At 41.6% G+C, this 21092-nt stretch overlaps 1 protein-coding gene and 2 long non-coding RNA genes across 5 annotated transcripts; 2 read left to right on the plus strand and 1 right to left on the minus strand.

The window, feature by feature from the left end:
* LOC129144989 (uncharacterized) lies at positions 1-15919 on the minus strand. 2 transcript variants are annotated; one of them, XR_008549935.1, is made up of 3 exons: positions 15864-15919; positions 11465-11583; positions 1-83 (listed from the first exon to the last, which is right to left on the minus strand). It is a non-coding gene; the product is annotated as an uncharacterized LOC129144989 (long non-coding RNA). The 2 variants fall into 2 exon arrangements; XR_008549932.1 differs by lacking the exon at positions 1-83 and adding an exon at positions 6754-7207.
* LOC119239068 (uncharacterized) lies at positions 1877-17994 on the plus strand. 2 transcript variants are annotated; one of them, XR_008549931.1, is made up of 5 exons: positions 1877-2039; positions 15973-16036; positions 16138-16267; positions 17064-17222; positions 17758-17994. It is a non-coding gene; the product is annotated as an uncharacterized LOC119239068 (long non-coding RNA). The 2 variants fall into 2 exon arrangements; XR_005123739.2 differs by lacking the exon at positions 15973-16036.
* Positions 17995-19077: 1083 nt separating this feature from the next.
* On the plus strand, positions 19078-20697 carry ARF6 (ADP ribosylation factor 6). The gene is made up of 2 exons (XM_037503291.1): positions 19078-19128; positions 19227-20697. Exon 2 carries the CDS (start codon positions 19709-19711, stop codon positions 20234-20236), a length of 528 nt encoding a protein of 175 aa, XP_037359188.1. The 5' UTR covers positions 19078-19128; positions 19227-19708; the 3' UTR covers positions 20237-20697.
* The last annotated feature ends 395 nt before the right edge of the window (positions 20698-21092 follow it).

Here is a 21092-nt window from a genome sequence, read left to right on the forward strand (position 1 = left end):
TCTTTATGAAGCTGTGGGCCTGAGGAGACATGTCCACAAAAGACATTGAAAAGTGGCAGTGAAGTGGCATCCAGATCAAATTCCTGTGAATAAGGAAGCAGAGAAAATTCAAACAAGTAGCTGAGGCATATGAGGTGTTGCTAAATGCTAAAAACAGGACATTTATGACAAGGCAAAGAAGGGTTAAATGGCAGAAGTATGGGTGGGGGTGATTTTGACAGTTAATGTTAAGCTGTAGTTTAAAAAGATGGTAAACTGGATCTTTGTCATTTGCTTTTAAAAATAAATGCAAATATGTTCGGTGCATTCTTCCCCCCCCCAAAAAAATGAATACAATCAGCTTTATGAAAAGTTTATATATTGTGCCCTCTTCATTTTACAAGCAGTGAAAATTTGTTTAGTGCTTATATTCTACAGTTACAATAGATTATCAGATTAATGTTAAGACAGATGTGAAAGTTTGATCATTCTCCACTGCCGCTGACATGCTTGAATTTGAAAGGGAATTTTTTAAATTCTTTCATAAAGATGGAATTACTATCACAGATCACCAAGAACTTCTGACAACTTGAAATATTCCCTTCTTTTATACTTTATTCACTTTTTTCTTTTTAAAATGAGGTAAAGATACAGCACTTGCTCAATATAACTCAGTGAAGAGCGCTGAGGCTTTTTCACATCTATGTTTGGTTCAAGACGCTTTAAGGGAGCTTTAAGCTCCCTAAACTTCAACTGCAGCTCTACAAAGTTCTGAGCCGCCGCGCAACTTCACTATCAGCAATCAGACCATCAAGGCAAGAGACACGGGACGCGTTCTCTCTTGCTGGCCCCTCACTTCTGCAGTCTCAAGGGCATCTTGGGCGCCTCTTGGAGTCTTTCCTCCCTCCTCCCCCACAAGGAAGGGGTACAGGGTCCCCCTTATCGGCCTTATCGGCAAACGCCTATATTGTAAGGATTAGGTGGTTAGTCAGATCTTCCTTCTGCAACATTTAAAAGCAAAAAACTTGACAGGACAGAGGTGAAAAAAGCTGACATTCCGTGGCAGGAGGTGAGGAGAGAAAGTATGGGCAGTGCAGGGAAAAATAGTGGTGGAGCCAGAGCAGCGGGAAGAACATGGGAATTCTGGAATCAGAAGTTCGGTTTTCTGCGCAGTCGCCCGGCGGCCATTTTCTCCCCCAGCGTGTGGGTGAACGAGCATCCCCTGCTGGCCGCAAGGGTAATAACACCTTTTTGCAGCGGCATTTCGACGGTTCGCCAGTAGGGGTCAGTAGTGAGGCACAACTCTCCGCGTGAAAACGGGTTCGTTTTAACTGTAAAATAAATGTAAAATAGACAAACATATAGTGGGAAGGCAGCAGCAGTAATAAAGACCACATTATTATTTTTTGGGTGGGTCTAGGAGACATTAGTAGCCTCCTGAGGGTTGAGAATACGAACATGAAAAAGGGCAAACTTAAGTGGAAAACACAGGAATCTTTAATTCAAAGGGTGTTTAATAAGCAAAAGAGACGGGGTCTCGCTATGTTGCCCAGGCTGGAGTGCAGTGGCTATTCACAGGCGCGATCCCACTACTGATCAGCACGGGAGTTTTGACCTGCTCCGTTTCCGACCTGGGCCGGTTCACCCCTCCTTAGGCAACCTGGTGGTCCCCCGCTCCCGGGAGGTCACCATATTGATGCCGAACTTAGTGCGGACACCCGATCGGCATAGCGCACTGCAGCCCAGAACTCCTGGGCTCAAGCGATCCTCCAGCCTCAGCCTCCCGAGTAGCTGGGACTACAGGCGCGCGCCACCACGCCCGGCGCTCGCAGATGCTGCCAGGAGATACTAGAGGCTACGGGTGTGGTGACGTCACGGGGAAGGGCGCGGCTGGGGTTGTCAAGGGAACAGGCACGCCCGGCTCGCGTTAGTCTGGAGGCTGAGTCACTGTGAAATCCTCCGGGCGGGTTCGCTGTGCTGCTTTATTAGTTCCGGAGAGCGTCCGGCCTCGGCTCCGGGTATTTTGCTCCGAAAACGGTGTTCTTGTATAACAGGAATTGGTGAGTGTGAATTTAATGCTAGTAGGCAAAAAGGAAATGCAGTCACCTGAGGATGGCCTCCGCAGGCCTTAAGACCTGCTGCACCTTTTGGGGGGACGTTATTGACGAGGGAAGCGTCTGTACCTTAATCTCCCACTGTCCGCAGCGAGCATTTGGGAAGTGCGGTCAGTGCACTGAGGTGTGTGGTCGATAGGACGAGAATTTGGGGGTCCGCAGAAGTGCGGGAGGCTGTGCAGACGTCGCTGTTTGAACCGAGGGACTTTCGGGGAGTGCTGTTTTCTTCTCACCCGCTTGTCTGTTGGCCATTATCGTTGTGGGAAAAAAAAAATCTAGTATCTGGGTAGATTGGTGCAAAAATTGGGATTTGGCAGTCTGAAGTCTTTTTTGAGGACAAGTGTAGGTTAGGAAGGAATAAAGGGGGGAAGGAGGAAAAGTGAATTGCCAACCATAGTAGATCTGCAAACCGCAGACCTTTTATTTGTTCCCATCGCAATCTTTCCTATCCATTTTTTGTTTTTGAAGCAAATCCAGACTCCCCCCTCCACGCCTCCCCTGATGCAGATAACTTTGCTCCCTTCTTCATAAATTAAAGGCCATCAGAAAAGAATCCAAACTCCTTGTTACTCCCTGTTTCTCTGCATTAATTTTCACATCTAGGAAAGGCAACTCTGTTGTACCTTCCTATCTCAAATTCAGTAGATCAAAATTCATCAATCGTTTCTACACCCAACCTATCTTTCTAACTTACAGATTCGCGCTTTCTTACAAACGCTCCTTTGACTTTGCCTCTCATTTCAAATGAAATCTCTCTTGTTTTCATGGTGTGGTTCTTGAAGATATGTTCTACAATTACTGCATTCATTTCCTACTTTCTATCTGTGTCTACTGCCTACCGGTCCGCCTACCGGTCCACTGGGACTATATATAGTAAGGCTTTCATACCTAAGCCTCATATCTAAGAGGCCCTTTTAGACCAATGGCTTAATTTATCCGAACCAACACCAATCTATACCACTTATGACCACTACTCTCTGCCTGAAAATTACTTCTCCCCGATTCTTGTTGACAGGTTCTGCCCTATCTCTGCCATTTAACCCTTCTTTGCCTTATTTGTCATAAATAAGCTTTTACTGGTCTCTCGTCTACCCAGTCTATAAATGTTGTTGTACCTGTAGTTCTCTCCTAAACCTTTTTGTTTTCTTGCCATGTTCTTCACTAGGGATTGCATGAATTTGCAAGACTCCCAAATCTGATTATCTTTCTGGAGCTCCAGATTCTATATTTTTAGGTGCCTACTGGAGGATGCTTTGAAAATATTCAAAACATCAAATTCAAATCGGCAAGCAAAACCGATCATCTTCTGACCTCTTCCTCCAAATTTGCTCAACATTCTTGCTCTTCACCATTATATCTAATCGGTCACTTCAGAACTGAGTCATCCTTGACCACTCTTTCATTAAGTTAAAACATTCATTTCTTGCCTATACAATGACAAGCAGTGTGCTAGATGATGGAGATGATGTGGTAAGAAAAGAACACATGGATGTGATAAACACAGACATAAGGAAAATCATTTATAATTACAACTGTAGTAAGTACCATGAGGGAAACAAAAGTGCTGAGATAAAAACAATGGTGACAGGGAAAGTGGAGGGGATCTACTTTAGAGAAAGTAGTCAGGTAAGTCTTCTTGAGGAGGGGTTATTGAACTGGGGCCTGATGAATGAGGCATCATTTGCAAGGCATAACGATTATCTCTAAACTGAAGTAAAGGAACTTCTATTAAGGAAGAATAGATTGGAAGGGATTGGAGGGAATATTTGTTACTGCACTAACAAATTTTTAGTTCAGTACATGAAATCCCAGTTAGAGACTACATTTCAAGTTTCTCTTACAACCAAATGTGATCAAGCGCCCACCAACAGAATATGATTAAAAGTGCTATGTGCAACCTTTGCATCACTTGCTTAAAAATAAATCAGTTGTCTTCCATTTCTGTTCATTTGCTCTTCACAACAGCTAGATGGCGCTGTGCAAATGACTGTGCCCCAGCATTTATCATACAAATGAGAAAAATAGTCTAGGGTTAACAAGAGGAAGGCCCCTAGAATTTGGTCTTCCTTTGTTATGTACCTGCCTGTATGGAATTAAACTGGTGCTTGTTTGTTTTGAAAGCCCTGCTTCCCTGCTACCCAGCCCTGGTGTTCAACCCCATGAAACCAAGACCCTGCCACTCTTAGGTCAAGAGTGTGGTGTGGGGGAGTTGCTGCCCCTCTCCTATATTGTGATTCACAATAAACATTCCTTGTTTGAATCTTTGATTGGGTTTCTCTCTAAATTCCTTCCATCCTATCAATAAAGCCAGAAAAGAACCCTAACAGAAAGAAATCAGGGTCCATGGATGACTCAATGGAGCCGAGCCAACCTGCCAGCCACCCTGCCAGCCTGGACCACTCTTACATCTCTGTATTGTTATATGAAAAATAAACTATTTCATCTAAATCTTTATATTTGGGGATCTCTTTGTTATTGCCGTGTACTCTGTATTCTAACTAGTATGGAAGCCCTGGATAACTAGAACTCAGAAAGGGCAGGATTCACCTCCAGGGATCTCCAGGGCACCCTAATGGAATAAATCTCCCTCAACTTCCTATTCTGATTTTCTAGTCCTGTATCCTCCTACAATCTCTACATTCATGTCCATTTTAATTATAATTATGTTGTAAATAAACTTTTATGTTTTTCTTATTTGCCACTAGACGTCTAATGACAGAAAACAATCTTGATTTATACATCATAATTCATGATTTAAATTTCATTATCGCCAATTACATTTACCACTTCATTACTATACATTTTATATATTATATGTTTTATATATAGTATATATAATATAAATACATAATTTTATATAAATATAAAAATATATGTATAAAATATCCAGTGCAAAGTCAATTATGCACAAGCTTGACTCAGTGTTCTGTTTTGTTGGTTCAGTGACTTTTCTCCACAAGTTTGAGATATAATTGAAAAATACAATTTTAAGATATATAAAGTTTACACAGTAATGATTTGATATACATTGTGAAAGGATTTTCTCCACTGCATTAACATCCATCACCTCACATATTTTTTGTGGGAACATTTAAATTCTATTCTCTTTGCAAATTTCAGTTATACAATACAGTGTTATGAATTATTGTCACATTACACATTAGATCCTCAGACTTTATTCATCTTAGAGCTGAACATTTGTACCATTTTACCAATCTCTGCCTATATCTCCCACTGCCAGCTGCTGGCATCACTTTTCTAGTATTCGTATGAGTTCAACTTTTTTTTTTTTTTTTTTTAAGATTCCTCATATTGGTACTACCAAGCAGACTGTCTTCTTTGGCTTATGTACTTAGCATAATGCCCTTAAATTTCATGTGCGTTGTTGCAAATGACAAGATTTCCTTCTTTCTTTAAAACTGTAATATTTCGTTGTAGAGACTACATTTCCTTGATTCCTCCATCCATTGACACCGAGGTTGTTTCTGTCTGTGGCTATTGTGATTAATGCTGCAGTGTTCACGAGAGCAGATGTCTCTGCCAGATAACGGTTTCCTTTCTTTGGATGTATATCCTGAAGGGTACTGCTGGATCCTATAATAGTTCTATTTTTAATTTCTTGAGGAACTTCCGTATTACATTCCATAGTGGCTGTACCAGTTTACATTCTCCCAAATGGGTACAAGGAATTCCCTTTCCTCCACATCCTCTTCAGCACTGTTACCTAGGTTGGTTGTTTTTAAACAATGCAAACCGGTCATAGCTGGCTGTATGAGTTTTTTGTTCTTTTCAAAACATAATCTGAATAACGGTTAATTTTGAGGCACCAAACATTACAATAACTAATGTACCATTCCAGACTCGTTGGATATCTCCATCTATCTACAGAACAAGACATTTATAAATTAGTACTGAGGGGCCTTAAACGAGGAAGAGCATGGGATCAAACGGAGAGGCTTTCTGCTCGATACAGAAAGAAGGCTTGTGGCAAGCTGAGTCCCCAGCCTTCTGTCTCAGCTGCCATCAGGGCAGGAGCTCTGGAAAAGGACACGGGCCACACAGCAGAACACCCGAGGAGGAGGCCCGGTGCAGCTGAAGAAAAGACGGCGTAGCGGTGACAGACCAACAAGAGAACAGGACCGGTGCTGGGGACCACTGCCAGTCACCAGTGCTGTCCCACTTTGCGGCCAAAGGACTAGACAGGACCCCGGGGCGCGGCAGCAAGGCGGAAGGCGGAGAGGCAGGTCTCGCGGAGGAAGGTGGAGCCACCAAGGAGGCGAGAGGCAGACCGCCGGGAAGATGGGGACACCTGGGCAGAGTGAGCACGAAAGGTGGGGGCGGCGAGAGGCGGGGTCATCAGGGCAGAGATGGGTGGGGGGCGGCTACCAGGGGAGGAAGGGCGGGACCCGCAGAGAGGTAGGCGGCAGTGCCGCCGGGAACCAGCGAGGAGGAGGTGGGGCCAGCAGGGGAGGGTGAGGCCCGACCTGCAGTGAAGGAGAAAGGGGCCGGCAGGGGGCGAGGCGGACTAAGTCCGCGCCGAGACCTCGATGCCCGGGATTTTACGGGGCTCTCCTGCGTGCTCCCACGAAGGCCACGGTCCCCACCCCTAACAGACTGCAGGTTCTCGGCTGCTCACCGCGATGGGATCACTTACTGCTGCCAGCAGGATTTTCCTTCCCATAGGTTATTTGCATTTCAGAGATGTGCCCTTGTGGGCTCACCCGTGTTCTATTTCATTTAATAAAGGAACAATGGGTTAACTGTAATTAACACTGACATAATACACGTTTACTTCTTGGCGGTATTCTGTGTGGAGGAAGAGTCTTTAATATGGTTAACACATTATCTCATTGATCCAGAAACTTAGTTCCTGTGTCAGGTTTTAAAATATCAGAATAAGCCCTAACAGTATGCAAAGTGACTTATCCAGTGTCGCCTGCTAGAAGTACAAATATAAACTAAACTTGAGGGGCTATTTCTTCGAATTGAATAGGCTTTGACTTTCACCCGATAGCTGGGTAGAAGTGTTTCAACGTTTCAGCCCTTGAGAGAGCTCCATTACAACATGGCTATTTGTTTCATTGATTCTGATCTGACGTACAATCAATCACCTCCTAAAACCAAAATTTTATAAATTAAAATCCCGATTTTTAAAAGACTTTACCGCTGCTATTGATTCTATCTCTTCACACCAGTGTGGCAAAAGCTTTCTGCCCATATTTAATTTATTGGTTTTAACAGTATTATAATGCATTAGACTGTTTCCCTTTCATCAGATAACTCCTGAAGAGTGTTTCCTTTGTTTGGGGACACAACACCCAGAATAATGGCAATTCGATTTGCTTTCCCAGTACTATTCTCAAGGCTAATTATTTACGGAGGTTAGTTTATTTAGAGCCTGGCTTTTGGTATGAAAACGAATACTTTAAATTGCATACAGCAAAATAAATAAATAAATACATTGCATACAGCTTTTACTAAGGGGATACAGGTTCATGATAACATTCTCTACTTAAATCATGCACTTACTCAACCAACAAATAATTATTGAGCACCCACAATGTCAGAAGTGTTAACTATTAGTTATTGGGGGTAAAGTTTACTTTCGAGAATAAAAGTGTAAACCTAGAAACAATGGAGTGCTTCACATGACACAAGTAGACATATATAGGTGTATGTCTAATCACCTTGGTCAGGAAAGGTCATCATTTTTAAGAGAGGGATAGCTGGAAAATTGTCTAAGCTGGAGTGACTGGAACAATGTCTAATCTTGTCTGACTGCTGGCCCCAGCTATGACTAATATAAAAATTCTAGGGCTTTCCCTATGTGGAGGTGTTGAGGAGGCTAATATCTTCCCCTAGATCTCCTCCCCTTAACATGAGTCAGTGGAAGAACACTGAGACCTTCTGAGGTTCAAATGGCAACCTACTTTCACTTTTACTTCAGAGGGCAAAATTTTAAGCTCTCTGTGTGTGTGATTTACACAACTTTTGGACATTTCTTTGTCGTGATTTTATGATATGATGGTTGAGTATGTAGCACCATGGGTGTTTGCTAGGGGATGTTTTATTAGTACATTATGTTATCACAATTCCCAAGATTAATAATATAAAATATATCCTGTTACACTATGGTTTCTGCATGTAATGATTTATAATCAAATAGATGCAATTTCCTTAGGGGTTGCTTTTAGGGCTAGTGTACCCTGAATATAGCCCTACTTATGTAGAGAATACTAAAGACACAGGTTACCTGTGCCTATTCTATTGAACCTCCTTGTAAGTGGAACAGCGAGGAGCCAGCAAGCTCAGAGCCAGGGGATAGCACTTATGGCCAATTTGATGGTAGCTTCCCAGACTACTCCCAGACCTCCTGGGATGGGGGCCAATGGAAATAGGCGGAGAGCTGGTGCTTTGAGCAGTTAAGCTGCTGGGGTGCTGACCGTTGAACTAGTGGTGAGGCGGGATGTCTGTGGAGGAGCTGTCAGTTTGCCACATGTGGCTTCATTTTGGACCCCAATATCTGCTCAGTGTGTGCTATCTGGGGTAGGGCAGACAGCATCTGGCTACCTGCAGGCCAATAATTTCTCTTTCTCAGTTCTCCCTTTTCTCACTCCCTATATAAATAAATCCTGATATTGTTGTTTCTCCCCATGTGTATCTGCTTTGAGTCAAGTTCTGCAGTCATAAACACATGGGTGAGGACCCACCAACCAGGTGCCCACAGTCTCCCAGATTTGTCTCATTTTACCCTAACTGTACAATGATGGAGCCCTAATTCATGGATGCATCTTGAAAATACTATGTTAAATGAAATAAGTCAGACTCAAAAAAAAAAAAAACAAATATTGGATGATTCCACCTTTGTGAAATATAGAAAAGGCAAATACATGGAGACAGAAAGTAGATAGAAATGAAGGAGAAGAGAATGGAATGTTATTGTTTAATGGATATTAAATTTCTGTTTGGGGTCATGAAAAGTTTTAGAAATAGGTAGTAGTGATGGTTGCACAATTGTGAACATGATGAATGCTTCTGAATTATTGTACACTATTAATATACACATGCATATGATGTATATACATACAAATCAGTTGGGTATATTTATGAGTCTGTTTCTGCATTTTGTATTGGGTTCTTTTGATTTGTATCTATCCATCACAATCACAGTCTTATTACTATAATTATGTAGTAAGTCTTGAAGTTTTATGCTATGAATAGGTGCAGAAATTTGTCAAATGTTTTTCTGCATTGATAGATGTGATCATGTGAATTTTCTTCTTTAAACTGTTAATTCAATGTATTATATCGATTCTTCAGAATACTGAAAGACTTGTATCCCTGAAATAAACTTCACTTGGTCATGGTACATGGTTTAAAAAAATATATTGCTGAATTGTATTTGTTAATTTTTTTATTTACACAAATGAAAAATATTGATCTCTATAGCTTTGTTTATAGTTCTTTGTACTATATTGTTTGGTTTTAATATTTGGGTAATACTAGTTTCCCATAAAATGAATAGAGAACAGAACAGGCAGACTGACTGAAATACACTACTGAGGGGAGCAGCAGGCAAAACAGGAGAAATCTGCAACGCCACATGGGTCAGCTCCCTGGCCAGCCAGGGATTGAACTCATGCTGCAGAGGCTGCAGATAGCTACACAGTGCTGTGCTTAACCCTTTGTGCCACCAGGGAGGCCCAGAAGCGTATAATTTAATTTCCAAATGTTTTAAGACTTTCCTGTTAATTTTCTTGTTAATAATTTCTAGTTTGATTCCATTGTAGTTAGAGAACATACTCTAAACTATTTCAATTAATTAAAATTTGTTGAGATTTGTTTTATGGCCCAGGATATGTTCTATTTTCAGTTTTTGGCACTTGATAATCATGTGTGTACTGTGTTATTAGGTGAAATGGTTTGTAAGTGTTGATTATATTGTCTTGGTTAATGTTGTTGAGTTTTCCTATATAATTGCTGATTTTTTTTTAAAGATATATTTATTTATTTATTTATACAAGCACTGGGTACAGTCAGAAGTGCGGGAGGGTGAGAGAATTCACCAGAGCCAGAGCGGGGAGCAGAGCAGGCAGAAGGACCGAAGTACACTGCTGAGGGGAGCAGCCGGCAGCAGGAGAGGTCTGCGCACCATGCAGGACCCTCCTCCAGTGGCCGGGGAGCAGTCGGGGATCAAACCTGCGTTGCAGAGGCTGCGGGCAGCTTCGCAACCCAGCGCTCAACCGCTGCGCCACCAGGGAGGCCCTCCTCAGTGAGTCTTATGTCTCTTTTCCCACATTAAGAAAATATTGCTTTAACACAAGAGTTAAATTATTCTAAGAGATCTATGAAGTAATTCAGGGATAGGTCAAAATACCAAGTTACAAATCTGAGGTACTTTTTATAAATTGGATTATTTATCAAAAACTTACTTCTACTCATGTAATTCTTTTTTTTTTTTTTTTTTTTTATAGAGGCATGCTTTATTTATTTGTTTTGCTGGTTTCTTTGTTTGTTTTGTTTATACATGCACTGGGTACAGTCAGAAGCGCGGGAGGGTGAGAGAATTCACCAGAGCCAGAGCGGGGAGCAGAGCAGGCAGAAGGACCGAAGTACACTGCTGAGGGGAGCAGCGGGCGGCAGGAGAGGTCTGCGCGCCATGTGGGACCCTCCTCCGGTGGCCGGGGAGCAGCCGGGGATCGAACCGGCGCCGCAGAGGCCGCGCGCAGCTTCGCAACCCAGCGCTCAACCGCTGCGCCACCGGGGAGGCCCCTACTCATGTAATTCTAATGGGTCATTTTATGATATAACAATGATAGTAGTATGCAATTATTGTATATTAGGTATTATTATATTGTATAGTTTACAATCCTCTAGGAAGCATTCAAGTCTACTACTTTGATTATTCACCTTCTTTGTTAACATTTTGTTTTGCTTCCATACTACTTTACAAGGATATGATTGATAAAACCATAATTTTTATTTATAAGTAACAGAGCCTTCTGAAGCTAACTTTAACAACAAAAAAAAAGTAATTTTGTATAAAGATACAGTGTTTCCCATGAAACTGAAGGGTTGGTAGGAAACCCTTCATAGGCAACCCTTCATAGTTCCAGGAAAATCCTGGAACTATTCAATGGAACTCAGGGAATAATTTCTGTTTTGTCTCTGCTCTTTTCTACACATCTGTTTTTTTTTTTTTTTTCTTTCTCCCTGAAAACTAACTTCTGTCCACCACCCAGTACTCAATGCAGAATACGGCTGTGACATAGTCTCTAGTTAGTAGGAAATGGATCCACTGGGAAGGGACAGACTGATTTAAAATTCCCAGGAATACGAATCTGACTAGTCAATTAGGGCATTGAGTCTACCTGTGGTCCAGCTGTTTTGGCCAGAGATGTTTTTGCTGAGGTGTCACATGGAAAAACCAGTACTGTCGGAGTCTATTTCTGAATTCCTGAGGATAAGGGTGGACATTTCTAAAGACATCCTAAAAGTGTCAAAGACATTGGGTTACTTGTTTTATTCCTAGAATCTTTGATATACTGTTAAAGACACATCCAAATCAAAATTGTTACATAGTCCAAGGTTAGCCATCTTGCATAACCAAATTATTACTTTGTAATAATTACTTTGTAATGATATTGAACTCATTACATTAGTTTTATAATTATTATTATTGAGGTAACATTGGTTTATAGTACTGTATATGATTCAGGGGAATAGTTACATACCTTCTCAGATGTACATCACCAAGTCCCGCCCACCACCATAATACCCATCTCTTTTTTTTTCTTTATCTCTTTATCATACACCACTGGACCCCCTCCTGGCTTTGGCTCCCTCTCCCTCAATTCTCCCCCTATACTAGCCTCAATTCTGCAATCATATTTCTAGGATTTGTTTTGGTTTAGTTTTGTCAGTTCCTTTGACAGTTTCACATAAGCAAAATTATCTGGTATTTCTTATATATCATGAATAACATTAAGCATCAAACTTCTATTTTTACATTCAGAAATGAAGTCAAACATCAGAAACTTTCAAAAGCCCTTGAAACCTTCCTTTTCTGGCATTAATCTAGTTAGTTTGGGAAGTCAGTACACAGGGCAACTGACCTCCTTCCCACAGTGAAGTGGCTTTGGAACTGTTGTCTTAGTTCACCACAGTGGGTCACAGCACCAATTGACCTAGGTTTATAAAACTGTAATGTAACACAAAGTCAGTCTTTAGCTTAGCAGGTTTATGTTAACTGATTATTATCTGTGGACATATAACTCAGTAAGTGTCTTTCTAAACCCACTGGAACGTAAATCTTTCTTATATGAAATGAAACAAACCCATACATTTTGCCCACCTAAGTTGTTATTAAACTGGTTATAGTGTAACATTTACTGAAGATTTTACAACCATCCACACTCATAAATCTTGGTAACTGTGCTTATAACAGTATCATAGACTAGGACCTTCTACAGTCAATTGTATACTGATCTAAGGTACCGAACAGTAAAAAAGTGCACCATTGTTTGTTCTTGATACAATACTATGTATGCATAAAGCAAAACCAAAAAAGGCAATAAAGGAGGAAATCCCATATGATTATGCTTTTCTAAGGAAATTTTCCTTTCCAACCCAAAGCTGGGTTTTAGAGTAGGTCAGAGTATCAGTTTACAACATTGTCGAATTTTTTCAGTATATTTCTTTCCTTTTCATTCTTCCTTCCTTTTTCTTCTACTTTCTTTCTTTTCTTGCTTCCTTTCTCCTTCATTAGTCATTTTTTTTTAAAGATTTATTTATTTATGCATATAAGAACTGGGGTACAGGCCAGAGGTGTGGGGGTGAGAGGATTCACTAGAGACTGAGTGGAGAACAGAACAGGCAGAATGATTGAAATACACTGGTGAGGGGAGCAGCAGGCAAATCGGGAGAGATCTGCTGCGCCACGTGGGTATCTCCCCAACCAGGGATCAAACTCGTGCTGCAGTGGCTGCGGATAGCTTCATAGGTTGCATCTTAACCCCTTGCACCACCAGGGAGGCCCCCTTATTCGTTTTAAATTCATTCATTCTTTCTTTCTCTTGAAGTGGTACTGTATGACATTAAAATTTACTTGTTTTTTAATCTATTAACAATTGCAAACCTGGGGCCTCCCTGCTGGGGCAAGTGGTTGAGCGCAGTGCTGTGAAACCACCCACAGCCTCTGCAGCGAGGGTTCAATCCCAGCTGCAAAGAAAACCAGAAACAAAGGAAAACAACATAAAGACAAAATCTATAAATGAGAAAATTTAAAGCTAGAGCCACTATAAAGACAGAACAAGGATTTTTAGCCCTCAGGTGTCTGGTGTCTTATGAATGTTTTTCTACAGAATATGCCATTTACACCCAGTCATACAGCATGTTACTGTATAATAAACAACATATCTGCATAAATGACAGCACAGAGTTCAACAACTGTTGAACAACAAGACCACCTGCACTGTTGTGTTATTTAATTACAAAGTTTGGAATATTCAGTCAATTAAGTAGACTGAATGAATTAGCTTCTGTATTCCTAAAAAACAAAACTCTTTTAGAACATTAACACTGTAAATTCTTCATTGGTTTAAAGTAATAATCTTGCTCTAGCTAAAAGTATTTTTCAGATTTTGAAAATGAAATTTCTGAGATTATATGTTCCTTCTTCACAGGGAAATGTTATGGATATTTCAAGGATATGAAATGTTTTTCATTCCAAGAATCTTAGTGATTCAAATGGCTTATATAAAAACAATACTATATTCATAAACTTCCATGGGAAAGAACAAAATTTTAAGGGTGATGGCTTTAGAATTCTACTTGTCTAAATTCATTTTCAAATAACTGCCTAGTGGAAAAATTATAGATAACCAGTATGTACAATGTGGATAAAAGATTTTGTTTTGCATTCTTTAAATTGTGTTACCATTCAGGGCTCTTATTTGCAATCAATAAAAAGTGAATCTGGTTAACTTGAGAAGAAAGAACTTTTATTGGAAGTGCATCAATAGACCCACAGGATTGTCAGAAAGGCTGTAGAGACAAGGGGAGAAAAGGCATGCTAGCAGTATGCTTTAAATACACCCACTGGAGCTTCTGCCATACTTGTTACCACTGAAACTTCTCTACTAAATATTTGCTACCATGATGTTGGACTCAATCACCCTAAATACTTGTCCTAGGAACTGTCAAAATTCAAAGCTTGGACTAGGACAGTGATTAGTTAATCGGTTGACCCCAGTTCACTTACCCAAATTCTAGCTACAGGGAGACAGGAGAAGGAATATCTATTTGCCCACCTTCATCTTTCCTTCTACCTAATTTGGGATTAATCAGGGGTGTATGCATTCTAGGCAGTCAAATGGCAAGTATTCATGGACAAAGGTACTCTAGTGCTTATGAGTTTAATCATCCTATGATAGCCAAGTATTCTTATTTTGTATTCACTTAACAGTGCTGGTTCTACTAATGATCAATAAACTTAGTTGTATATTTTCTTTTTTTAAAGATTTATTTATTTATGCATACAAGAAGTGGGATACAGGCCAGAGATGTGGAGGGGTAAGAGGGTTCACCAGAGACAGAGTGGGGAATAGAACAGGCAGATCGACTAAAATACACTGCTGAGGGGAGCAACCAGTGAGTTAGGAAAGGTCTGCTGCACCATGTGGGTAGCTCCCTGGCCGGGGATCGAACTCATGCTGCAGCAGCTGCAGACTGCTTCATAGGTTGGGTCATAACCCCTTGCACCATCAGGGAGGCCCTAGCTGTTTATTTTCAAAATACATTTTTTGCAAGGATCTTAGAAATATTTATACTATTGTCAGTCAGGTCTACTGTCTTGGTAGGTTATACCAATGATAAAAGTAGTATTGCACTGTACTATGTAAAAAACTGTGTCTCTATATATATCTTGGGGTTGAGGAATTAAAATGAATAGGGCTCAGAATCATAATTTTTAAGAAGAAAGGATGTTAGCTATTAGTTTCGTGGTTGTCAATCTCGGCTACACGTTAGGCTCATTCAAGGAGCTTTAAAAAAAGTATTAGTGGGTAGACACTCTACCTCAGATGGTTTGATGCAATTGATCTGTGTAAGCCCAAACATTTTTGCACTTTAAAAACACCCAGGTGATTTTAATGTGCAGTCATGCTGAAAACCATTGGCCTAGTCTTCTTCTCACAATAATTTGATACAATAGAGAAAAGGACACCAGCCCTTAATCAAAAACTCTTCATTTATTTCCTTTGCACCATTTGGTGACTAAGAAAGCTGCATATCCTTTCAGGGCCTCAGGTCCTTCAATAGTAAAGGGCAATGATATATACTCCCTAATTGTGATTTCCTTGTGGCAGTAATAAAGAAGTTGATGATCAGTGAGGATGAATGACCTACCAAGTTAAACCTAAGTCAAGAAGTCTTGAGAGGAATTCAAGAGAGTAAATTTACCCTTTTTCCATTCACTTATGCCACTAGACCATGTTGCCTCGATGTTTATCTTTACTATCCGAAGCCATAACTATTAAACAATTTGCTAAAATATCAATATAAACTTGTTTTTACTTCTACTATTCCCACTTTCAATATTGCTAAAAATGAGATGATGTCTTCATACTCAGCTATAACTAATTATCAAGGTTGTGGCTGGGATATTACCTTTACTTTTAATGGTTAAAGAGGAAGATCCACAGAGAGGCTCCTCAGCCCATAGTGTCCCTTTAAATATTTACATTGCTCAAAGTTACCAAAAATACTTACAAATGAAAATGACTTGTTTTCACTGGATTGTTTCTGTTTTATTTTTGAGTCTTAATCTTTCCTGTATTAACAAAAAAAAATAGTGAAACTTCATTTTACTGCATACTAGACATTATACAAGGGACTACGGCACAAAGATGAAAAGGATGTGAAACCTCTCTTAGCGGTTTCATGTAAGTAGAACAAATTCTCCTGTCTAAATTAGTTTCAGTTTGAAAGGAGTAGTAATTTTTTCTAAAGATATTATAGCTCCATATTTATTCTATATTTCCAGGGACTCTATGCCTTTGTTAAACTTCTTGAAGAAAATACAACACTTGCCTCTATTTCCTCAATTCTGGTAAGTTTTGACCAAGGACTCAAAATGAAGCCATTAATGGGATGAACTCTTCTTTCTCAAACAGGTATGTGGTCAGAATTGTCATTGACCCTGCATGGATAAAAAGAAATATTTGATAGAGCTATACAGAATGAATGAATTTTAAGAACTATAGAAATTCAAGAAATAAGAATAAACAACGTAATTATTAAAGATGTTCATTTTAAAAGCAAAAAAGTTAAGCCTTTTTAAAAATAAGTAAATCTTTTTAAATTAGGAATATCACATGTAGTTGTTCACCAGATTAAAAATTATGGAATGTTTTCTAAAAGGGAACTTGGTTTGTAAATAAGCTAGAAAAAAATCTATTTGCAGCTTTAAGTTAAAAAACAGAGATCAATTTTTCTATAGTTTTTGGAACTTTCACTTATGTCTAAATGAGTGCAAACTTAGTAATATATTTCATAAAAGCAAATTTTAGTTTACCTGAAAATATTTCACTAAAATATTTTTTAAATAGAAATTTGCTATTTGAATTGTTTCAAAAGGTATTAAGAAAACCAGGTGTTTCCTTCCTCAGTGAAATAAGATTTAGTAGTTGCCTAAATTATCTTTTGCTGATATTTTGGTTTTATTGAAATTCATTTTTTTAATTTCCAATATTTGTACAAATTTTTCTCAATATTTTTAGTTTCTGGCAATTATTTTCTTATTTTTATTTAAAATAATTTATTGTAAAATTCATTGCATTATGAGCCACTCTAGACATCCAATACTCTAAGATATGTCATTGTATAAAGAGCTTGCGGATTAAGTTATTATTTCAAATCCCCAGTTATAGTATGTACATTTTTTGTTTTGTATTATCTGTGGTATAAAAGGTACTCATTCATTCAAGTAAATGACTGAACTCTTGATATCTGACACCTTTGTTGACAAAACAAAGCGCCTGTCTCATGAAGCTTGCCTTCCTGTGGAATATAAATGGAAGATGACTTTCAAAAATAAACTGTTGAGCCCCGGCATAGTTCCAGTTCCAGGTACATGCCAGTGCTTCGAGTTGCTTGTGTTTCATTATATGCCTCCCATTAAAAATTTAATTCAAGTTCAGCAGATCTATCTCCCACTTACTTAGAAAAACTGGAAAATGCAATGAGAAAACTATCATTTTGAAATGGAAAAAATGTAACAATTTGCCTCTATTTGCCACATATATAAAAGTTCCTCAAACAAAACAGAATAATTACTATGGCACATTATTAGTTACATGGCATTTAAAAGAAAATACTGTAATTGAGCTTCAAAATAACTGAGAGGTAGTCAGGGAGACAGCATAATTTTGGGGTTAAGAGAATGAACTGTACATTTATGATTTAATCTCATCTCTGCGACATTTAAAAATTACTTAACCTATCAGACCCCCATTTCCTCATATGTAAAATATTAATACCCAAAGCTACCTCATATAGTTAGTATGCAGATTAAAATATTTGAAGTGTTTAGTAATGTTTGCATAACAAACAATAAATGGTGACTATTTTCATTAGTGATATCATTCTCCATTTGATTTTACAGGTAAAAATATGAAGATTACAAAGGTTGAGACGTAAGGATTCAAATCTACAAAACGGAGGAAAGACACAGTGGACCTCAATTTACTGACTCCAAATCCTCAGTTTTATGAGTGTATAATAAGGCAGAGAGAAGGTAAATTAGATCAGTATTAGAATATTTATACCTTTAGTAAATCTGTTTCAGGTTGACACTTAAAAACTTACCTGTCATCAAATGTTCTTAAATTGTGAAATAAAACCTGTGTTATCATATGTTGTTACAGCATGTTCCTTTCTAAAAACCCATTTCTTGTTTTTTCCTTTTCTTTAGTTTCACCTTATGTGACGAACCGTTTGAACACAAAAAGGTGCCCTAAAGTCGTCTACATTATTTAATCGTTAGGGATGTGAGACCAAGGTCTCTAACACTCCATTTACACAGCAAACCAAACTCCTCAAGGCTAAATGTCTCCCCCAGGCCACGGAAACGGCCTTTCTGAATCTAAATCTTATGTTAATATCAAACCGGCCAAGTTTTTTTTTTAATGGGTGGGTGGGTGAAAACTAGTTTCTAATCAAACTAAAAGGTGGTATTTAAACATGAAAAGCTATGGCCTTCTAAAAAGTTGAAAGCGCATCCAGGCGAGGAAACCTAGTCACTACTAATTCTTAAGAAACGTGGGCCGGTCCTGACGAGCTGCAGAGCTGGAGCTCAAGCGCAAAAGGGCTTCGCAGCAAACCCAGACCTCGTAGAAGCGCTGTTAGGGGAAAGGAGGTTCCACAGTGACTGGCAGACTCTGCATAAAACTCTGGCCTCCCACGTGTCCTCCAGGAAGCGCACAGAACAGGCGGAATCGGGGAAGTCACAGAGGGGCGGGAAAGGGAAGGCGGCGGGAGGCCTCCCGGGGCGGCCGAGGGCGCCAGGGCCGGGGCAGGATGGGGGTGGCCCGCGGACTCTCGCGCGGGCACCGCGTTCCGGGAACGCGCCGGGACGCAGCCTGAGGGAGGCGTTCGTCGTGGGCCCCGTCCTCTTCTGGCTCGTGTGGGGGCTGAAGAGAAGGAGCGGAAGCGGAACACAGAGGAAGAAGACGCTAGAACAGCGACAGGTGGGCGCGAGGCAGGACCTCAGAATCGCGGGGCAGGGGGCGGCGGCACCTGCGAGCCCTGCGGGCCGCCGTAGCCCCGCCCCCCAGCGTGGCGCCCCTGACGGCAGGCGCGCGGGCCGCTCTCCTCCCAGAGGTCGCTCTAGTGCGAACGGTCGGTTTCTGTTGCGCCTGCGCGCTCGGGAGGGGAAGTGAGGCGGTTTCTTCGGCGCCTTTTCCGGCGGCGGCTGCAGCAGAGCTGGGAGGAGGTGGAGGCCGGAGGAAGCCCGCGCTCGGGGCGGCGGCTGGAGGTAACTTCTCGCGCCGAGCCAGGAAGGCGGGCCAGCGCGGCCTCCGCGGCCCTCCGGACCCCGGCAGTAACTCCCTTTCCCCCTCTGTGTCTCCACAGGCGGCGCGGCGAGTTCCCGCGAGGATCAATGACCCGACGCGGTGCCGGAGCCGCGCTCCCTCTCGGCGGCCGGGGTTGCTGGTGAGCCTGGTGCTCGCGGGCCGGAGGGCCGCAGTCTCCGCGGCGGAGGCAGCGAGGAGAAGGCGGAGTGGGAGCCGCGGCGGCGCTCGCGCGTCGCCTGCGGGGGGAAGGGCAGTTCCGGGCCGAGCCGCGCCTCAGCAGGGCGGCGGCTCTCCCGGCGCAGACTCAGGGCCCCGGCGGCGGCGGCGACCGGAGAGCTCAAGTTTTGAGGTTGGTGATGCCCGAGTGAGCGGCCGTCTGGGCCTCTGCCCCTAGGAGGCACCTCCCACGCAGGCCGCACGGGCGCCCTCGCGGCCGGGAGGCTTCGTTTCGGTTTCGCGGCGGCGGCGACGGCAGCGGCGTGGTGGGCTTGAGGGGACCCGGGACACCTGAATGCCCCCGGCCCCGGCTCCTCCGACGCGATGGGGAAGGTGCTATCCAAGATCTTCGGGAACAAGGAAATGCGGATCCTCATGTTGGGCCTGGACGCGGCCGGCAAGACGACAATCCTGTACAAGTTGAAGCTGGGCCAGTCGGTGACCACCATCCCCACCGTGGGTTTCAACGTGGAGACGGTGACTTACAAAAACGTCAAATTCAACGTGTGGGATGTGGGCGGCCAGGACAAAATCCGGCCGCTCTGGCGGCATTACTACACGGGGACCCAGGGTCTGATCTTCGTGGTGGACTGCGCCGACCGCGACCGCATCGACGAGGCCCGCCAGGAGCTGCACCGCATTATCAATGACCGGGAGATGAGGGACGCCATAATCCTCATCTTCGCCAACAAGCAGGACCTGCCTGATGCCATGAAACCCCACGAGATCCAGGAGAAACTGGGCCTGACCCGGATTCGGGACAGGAACTGGTATGTGCAGCCCTCCTGTGCCACCTCAGGGGACGGACTCTATGAGGGGCTCACATGGTTAACCTCTAACTACAAATCCTAATGAGCATTCTCCACCCATCCCCAGGAAGGAGAGAAATCAAAAACCCATTCATAGGATTATCGCCACCATCACCTCTTTCAATGGCTACTTTTTTTTTCTTTTGAATTTGAACTCTGGCGTTACTGTTCTATGTTCGAGGGGGCGGGGGCTCGGGGTTTTCTTTATTTTCCTTTTTCTCCGTTTCGTTAAGATGTTCAGATATGACCTTTGACACGAACAGAAAGTACTAGATGCTCTTGTTGACGCCAGCAAATGGGATGGGAAAAATACAGCAGTTATTCGGAAAGTCCTTTATAATAATGGTTTGATTTTTTTCATTTCCAGAGAAATCTTTTTCCAATGTATGCTTTTTTTCTTTTTTGCCCACTTATCACTTGCTGTAGATGGCTTATTTTGCATTCATGCAGACTATGTTGCAAGTCTTTCTCATCTAGTAAACTGAAAATTATTGCTTAATCAAACTGCCGTTTGTCTTTTATATTTAAGGCCTTTCCCCCCTCCTTTATGAGTTCTAACTTTAAATCAGTCATTTCAAATGTGACCTTTTATATCTAAGACCAGTATGTTAAACTTAGCCAATACTTGGCAAATAATGGGTAATACTGTAATAACGTTCCAGTTGCACATCAGTATGTTAAACAGGTAATGTAAGAAGTTCTTGATAATGTCAGCTATTAAGTTCTGAAACATACATCATGCATGAGTAGGGATAAACCCAAGTTCCCCATTACATAGTTAACTTACACAGCATAAAAATAGTGTAACCCATCATGGGAGGGCACTGATTTTTTTGGTCACTGCAAAGTTAGCAACTTTGCTGTGTTTTCCCTCTTTTTTTTAAACTTTAAATGGACTC

Source organism: Talpa occidentalis, unplaced genomic scaffold (assembly GCF_014898055.3).
Source record: "Talpa occidentalis isolate TD23 unplaced genomic scaffold, MPIMG_talOcc4v2.1 talOcc4.11, whole genome shotgun sequence".
Lineage (NCBI taxonomy): Eukaryota > Metazoa > Chordata > Mammalia > Eulipotyphla > Talpidae > Talpa > Talpa occidentalis.

Bases quoted from the DNA above. Each gene is read 5' to 3' on its own strand.
- ARF6 (XM_037503291.1), top strand. From the start codon at position 19,709: ATGGGGAAGGTGCTATCCAAGATCTTCGGGAACAAGGAAATGCGGATC.